The following is a 6,600-nucleotide window of genomic DNA, read 5'->3' on the forward strand; positions in this document are numbered from 1 at the left end:
CCGGCATTCTGATGTTAACAGGAAGTGACGTCACGTGTCTTCTTCCTGAGTTATTTGGGCTTATTTTGTATTCCACGCTACACAAACCCACAAAGAAGAGACCAGACCGCAGAAACGGTGGCGAATCACTTCAGAAACAATAAATATTGGGTGAAAGTTGCGGTGTTTTGGGCAAAGTTTGCTTGATTTAGTTGCAATCGCAACATGGTGAAATCCTGGAGGGTCTGACTACAGGATGCTTTGACAGATTTTATTGGGGACGGTCAACAAATATCTCAGTCGCAGTCAAACATGTTTGAGTTTCTGGACCGATCCCCGACTCGGCTGCAAACATGCTGCCATCAGCCAATGACAACGAGAGGCTGGGACACAGGAAGTAGTTTGTTTCCCCTTCATGCTGTTGCCCTTGGCAGTGGTCGGTGCGTTCAGCCGTCTTTAGTTTGTTTGGACAGATCCAGACAAAAATCTGCCGGAACTGGTCTGTCATTGTGGACTCGGGGCTTTTCAAACATGGCCGCGCCGTGAGATAATCTGTCCTCCTGTGCGTCAGCCTGCCGGACGTGTGGGTGAGCGAAAGTGACCGGCTGCATCTGAAGACGAAAGTGGTTCATCTGTCCAAGCTGCCCACAGATACGGCCGTCCTCCTGGACCCCAACGTCTACAGGTTCGTGTAGAAAGCTGCGTCTGGGAATACGCAGAAAAAAAAAACTGAATTCTCGTTTGTTTTCTTTAAGGATGTTCTTCTGACTCCATCGTCCCTTCCTGCTAATTCACCCGGAGGAGAACCCTTCATCTCCACGTGGCTGTTCCTCTTCGCCGCTCTTCTTAGAAGCAGCTGGGGCTTTAGTGACTAATTTTCCAAGTTTTCCTAGACCCGTCAGTGTTATCTACATTAGGTGCTGAGTTTACAGAGGGTTTGTAGTGGAGCTGTTTCATGTAGCAGGGCGAGACCGAACGAGTAACCAACTGTAACTGTAGAAAGAAGCAGTCTTTGTAAATACTAGAGATTTGTAATATATTTTTTTACGGTTTTTTTTCACCCTTGGAGATAGTTTTTGTTTGTTTTTTATAAATAATGTGTGAAATTCTGCAATCTGCATATTAGCCGGGATTTCCCTCGTCAATAAACGATTTCACGATCTGTCTGCGTCATCAGCTGCCTGCAGGATCTGACCAGGGTTCGAACAAACGATTGGGCTGGGGTTAAAGAACCACCAAGATCCAAAATACACAGCAGAATTCTGTTTTAACGATACTTTTTTATTGTCTAAAAGAGTTTTTTTAAAATAGATTAGAGTTTTCTTTTCAAAGGAGCAAAATAAGCGTTTGATTTTAGCGCTTTGTATTTATAGATTATGCATTTATGTCACTACATGTAACTCTACCTGTAAAAAGAAGCACAAACATTCATCTTCCACCTCTTTGTGTTGTGTAAACCTAAAACAGAACTAAGCCGTCAAACGGAAGCTTACAGGTTTTTATAAATAAAGGACAATCGGTGTCAGTATCTAAGAAAATATTTGACTGGTGATGAAAAAGACAAACATTACAAAGAATATAGAAAGACTTTTTAATAATAATAATAATAAAAAAACTAAATAATATATGTAAAAATGAAACTCTTACCAGAGCATTGTGTGTAAAGTTTTGAAACGAGCCAAAAGTCGCCTCTGTGACGTCATATCACCTGGCCGGAAATTGCGGAGCAACTGCGGGGCCAGAACTTTTTTAACTTTATTTAAACAAGAAAGATACAAAACAAGTAAGGCAGTTACAATCAATAACTTTGAAAAGAGCACAGTAGAGGCATAGTATTTTGAAGATGAATTAAGGTATTATTGATAATAAATAAAATTGACAACACAAGGGGATTCATATGTTAGGATTGACATACCTGTGTATGTGACGTCATATCTCCTGGCCGGAAATTGCGAAGCAACTGCGGGGCCAGAAGCTTACTGTGAAGATGGCTGGGTTACTGAAGAAGGTACGTGTAGAGGTCATGGTTTGGAGTCGTTGTAGGGACTAAAAGAACCTGCTGGAGGTTCTAAGAAGCAGCGGGGGGAACATTTTGCGACGGAGGGCTGCTCCGCTCGGTGGCTAAAGGCTACGTTAGCTGGTTAGCTAACGTGCCTGAATAACACAACACACTAGGACAGCCATAATGATGCTTCGGGCTCTTAATGTTTGGTTAGAAAACGTTTAAATCAGCTTATGCTGCCAGAGTCTATCCAGGTAGTTGTGCTTCTACCTGTAAAAACTGGAATATTAGCAAGCCTCGTGACAATAAGCGGTCAAAAAGTTTCCGATGAACCAATTGTGAATTCTTTAAAACATAAATGTTTTGAAAATGATAAATAATGGTTTAATGTTGAGGTTTGCGTCTTGAAAAAGAGCAAGATATCACTGTCTTCCTGTGAATTATATTCTTATTTTGTTAGGAAAACAACAACCCGTATGATAACATATTGAGCTTTTGCACAAACTTAATATTGTACGTAATAGAACGTAATGACGTAATGTCGTTCATGAACGATCCGAATCTTTCGAACGGCTCCTCCGAACGCAGACACTAATGTAGCTACTCTCAAACTCAGCTGTTCTGTCTGGATTTTTAAAAAAAATTAACACATTGGACAAATGATATTTAAAAGAGGGTCACTAAGACCGTACAGACACTCTCGTTTCCATTTAAACGAGAAAGTTTGTTTCTGAGGCAATCACCACCAACGACACGTGATGCATTCAGGTACACGTTGGTTTGCTCCTTCACTTGTACGTCCCGCTGAATAAACTGATGAGCTACAGTTGTAGAAATGAGTAGAAAGCCTTGTTTCCGCTGATGGCAGATGTTATAATTTTCCTCCCGTTCTGCTTCAGACAACCGGATTGGTCGGTCTTGCAGTGTCCCAGAATCCTCATGAGGTGAGCGGCAGACAGCAAACGCATTTAATGACATGATTTGTTCTTTTCTCTTTGCCCAATGCTACATAAACTAGTGTATTTATGCAGAATGTTAAATAATAAAGCGAAAGGTCAGATTTTCTGTTATTTCGTGCTTCAAGACGGATCTGCTTCGTTTCTCAGCGTCTTCAGATTCTCTACACAAAGCTCCTGGCGGCGCTGCAGACCATGCCGCGGGACGCCACTTACAGGAAGCACACGGAGCAGCTGGTCAACGAGCGCTTCCACCACGTCCGAACGGTCCGTGTGCGACGGCAGCGGCAGAACTCTAACTCAGATCCCACTTTCGGTTCGCTGAACGTCTTTGTGTTCGCAGGAGCCGAACGTTGAGAAGCTGGAGGAGAAAATCAACTGTGGTCAGATTGAAGAAGTCATCTTCCAGGTAAGGGATGGACTTTAATCTGCACAGGGAAGGCGTCACACAGCAGATGGGTTGGGTTTTTTTTAAAGACAACGCCAGTTAAAGTGGTTCCTGTTGTGTTGAGATGTAGCAGGAAACTGGAAGTCTCATCCTGTCCGTCACAGCAGCTTAAAGGCTCCAAACTTTCTACTTTAGCTCCACACAACATTTAGAGTTTACCGTTTTATAACCTCGTGGTATAGTACATTAAGAAGTGGGTGTATTCTTCAATTTTGTCACATTTTTTGGCAGCCGGTCGAGCAAAGAACAAACAGCTTTTATTAGAAACGATTACATGCAAGAAACCTAATCTGTTATTAAAGGCTCTTTGATGTTCCTGTGTGTGTGTGTGTGCAGGCGGAGTGTGAGCTGTCTCTGTCCAGGAAGATGGCCGAATGGAAGCCATGGGAGCCGCTGATTGAGGAGCCTCCAGCCGACCAGTGGAAGTGGCCCGTCTGAACAGACCTGTGTGTGTGTGTGTGTGTGTATACGAGTCAGAGATCCATTTCTCTGCTTCTAATAAAAATCACCAATCCTGCCGTTTTAAGCTCATTTATTGTAAGATACAGCCGACACATCCGTCCTCCTCAGGCTTTGACCTCCTGACCTCCACTGGTGGCTCTCTGTAGCAGCTGGAGCATGATGGGATAGATGGGGGCGAACTCTTTCCCCTGCCGAGTCCGGACCGCCTGCACGTAGGCCTCCAGGGCGCCTCTGAGGGGGGCGACAGACAAAGACGTCATGATGCTGTGTAGGTCACTGAGGAACGAGGGTTATTTGATGCCGCCATCTTGGTAGGTGCTACATGTTTTCTGTAGAAAAAAAAACTCAGCCAAAAAGCCCAATGTTTTACATTAATTGATACAATTACTGGAATGCCTTAAATCGTTGCTTCTCTCCAGATTAGTTTACAAATGTTGCCAATATATTGTCTGTAATAAAAGCCATTAATCAACCTATTTTATGGGTGAGACTTATGATAAATGTGCTCAATAATCCATGTAGAAAAATCAGGACAGGTTCTTCTTTGCTGAAACAATTCGTCTTTCATCCAAAAGACTTCAACTCAGGAGGGGGACAGTTGGACATGGACAGGTTCTCCTCACAAAGATGGCTTCCTTTACTCCGTTCTCAAGTCTTTTGGATAAAAGACGAAACCGTCCAGAAAACCTGACTCAACCTTGTTCGACTTGTGATCGTCCTCAGCTCAGAGACACGCCACTAGAGGGCGCCTGCACGCAGCCCGTCTCACCTGATGAGGTTGAGTCTGTCTCTCTCAGACGGGTGGTCATCGAGCCACTGGGAGTAACGCGCTACAGACCACTCTGCTCTCTGTGGACGACAGGAACACCAGTTAACAAATAATGTTTCTGTTTGGTTGTTGGCTCCTTTTTAGGACCTTTTCTGGCGTAATCGACCACCTCCTCTTTATGAGTCCAGAGGTAAATAAAAACTGCAGCCTATGTTTGTGTGCATGGCTTGGAAAACTATAATGAGGGTCATGCAGATTATTTTGTTGCCCACATCGTTCCCGCCTCCATGTTTATGATTCAACTTACAGGAAATGAAGATTTAATCAGTTCTTAATAATTATTATTTCTCATCAATCATTTTGGGCTGTAGCCTCAAATGTTGGTTTGTTTTTTCCCATAAGCATCCAACCATCCATCCATCCATTTATCCATCCATCCAACCATCCATCCATCCATTTATCCATCCATCCATCCCAGGTTGTCAAACTTTTTTCTTAAATAACAAATAATTAACCAGAACTAAACTTACTGAAAAACGTGGATTTAAACAAACAGCAGCAAGGCGGGTTAGGGTACAGAGAGGAGTGTGTGTGTGTGTGTGTGTGTGTGTACGGGCCTGGTAAGGAGACTTGAGTTCAGGCGGGGCTCTGGAGAACAGGAAGTGGAGCAGGGTGCTGAAGGGTATCAGATCTCCGACAGCCGGACTGCTGGCGATCAGCTCACTGGTCTGAAACAGCAGAGGCCTGAAACACAGAAAAAACAACTATTCTTAGTCCACATTTGCATTTTTGAGGACCTAAATGTTCACCTTCAGTTTCTTTAAAATCCACAAGAAGAAGAAGAACTTTTTCAGTTAGCGCTTCAGAATCTACCAGTTTAAAAATGGATCCGTTTGTCTTATTTAGAGGGAATCAACGCATTTCACTGAGAGCTGATGATCTTACCGTCAACAAGATTTCTTTAAGATTCCAAGGAAGTCATTAAATCAGGACATTACCGCCAGCTGCTGGTGACTGCCGGGAGTTCAGGTCTTCATTTCTGGTTTCGCCATAAGGTCCCATTGAATTAACAACAAAATAAAAGCTCGTCTTTGGTTTAACCATTGCAGTTAAAAAAACAAACAAAACATACTCCTTTTTTATTTTTGCAATTGCTGTTTTTCTAATTTCGTTTTGTTTTTGCAATTTTATTTTGAAATGAAAAAAAACAAAGAATGAAACCATACACGAGGGAAGCAGTCAGTAAACGGCATCTGTGTGGGTTTCCAACATGTCTCAGAAGATTAGCTGATGTGGGCAGCAGAATAATGTGCGAGGCAAGAAAACACTCAGAACTCACTGAAAATGAAAACTTTCTTGTCATTTTGAATCCCCAACAGCACGATAAAAGAGCACCCACCTCAAGGAGCGCAGCATCCTGTAAAGCTTCCCCAGATCGGACACTCTCCGGCACAGAGGCGCCACCGCCATTTCCATCTGAGCGAAGTCCGCCGCCAGCCTCATCTTCCCGCCTTCTCCCAGCGGCCGCAGCAGGCTGGCGTGGCGAAGGAACAGCTCGATGGCTCTCCGGGCGACCGACTCGGTCCGGTCGTACACGAAGTCCACGCACTGGAACTGCCTGAAGTAGTCGGCCATGACCCTGGAGAGGAAACCCTGCAGCTCCTTCATGTACAGAGAACAAGGGGTGTCTGGCTTCTCGGGGCTGGACACCGGTCTGTAAGACGAAACGCTGCGTTACGTCCATCTCACCGCTAACAGGGCTCCTACTGTCGCCCAGAGGTTTGAAAACTAAAAGGTTGAGGACAATAAAAGCCAGATCAAAGCAACCAGAGAGCCTCTGAATGAAAAACAGGATCATTTCAGTCAAAGGATGAGAACATTTCTGTCTGAAGTTCCACCGGCAGACGTCTGGATTTATGATTCCTAAACAGCCAGAAACCAGAAACCATCCATCCATCCATCCCTCCATCCATCCATCCCTCCA

General features: G+C 44.0%; 3 protein-coding genes across 3 annotated transcripts in view; 2 read left to right on the plus strand and 1 right to left on the minus strand.

The window, feature by feature from the left end:
* The window catches only part of aebp2 (AE binding protein 2), a 5,794-nt gene extending 4,653 nt beyond the window's left edge, over positions 1–1,141 (plus strand). Inside the window, exons 7-8 of the mRNA XM_017438212.3 lie at positions 551–664; positions 735–1,141. Of these exons, the coding sequence (XP_017293701.1) occupies positions 551–664; positions 735–747 (127 nt within the window). The 3' untranslated portion in view covers positions 748–1,141. The remainder of the gene's footprint in view (positions 1–550; positions 665–734) is intronic.
* Positions 1,142–1,879: 738 nt separating this feature from the next.
* Positions 1,880–3,905, plus strand: ndufa5 (NADH:ubiquinone oxidoreductase subunit A5). Its single transcript, XM_017438216.3, has 5 exons — positions 1,880–1,987; positions 2,881–2,925; positions 3,088–3,204; positions 3,281–3,346; positions 3,722–3,905. The coding sequence occupies exons 1-5, from the start codon at positions 1,967–1,969 to the stop codon at positions 3,821–3,823; spliced, it is 351 nt and encodes a 116-aa protein (XP_017293705.1). The 5' UTR covers positions 1,880–1,966; the 3' UTR covers positions 3,824–3,905.
* cog5 (component of oligomeric golgi complex 5) overlaps positions 3,901–6,600 on the minus strand; it is a 63,757-nt gene continuing 61,057 nt past the window's right edge. Inside the window, exons 18-21 of the mRNA XM_017438211.3 lie at positions 6,016–6,330; positions 5,234–5,360; positions 4,617–4,696; positions 3,901–4,078 (exon numbers count right to left, since the gene is read on the minus strand). Coding sequence (XP_017293700.1) covers positions 3,952–4,078; positions 4,617–4,696; positions 5,234–5,360; positions 6,016–6,330 — 649 coding nt within the window. The 3' untranslated portion in view covers positions 3,901–3,951. The remainder of the gene's footprint in view (positions 4,079–4,616; positions 4,697–5,233; positions 5,361–6,015; positions 6,331–6,600) is intronic.

The sequence above is a fragment of the Kryptolebias marmoratus genome, linkage group LG1, assembly GCF_001649575.2.
Source record: "Kryptolebias marmoratus isolate JLee-2015 linkage group LG1, ASM164957v2, whole genome shotgun sequence".
Taxonomy (NCBI): Eukaryota; Metazoa; Chordata; class Actinopteri; order Cyprinodontiformes; family Rivulidae; genus Kryptolebias; species Kryptolebias marmoratus.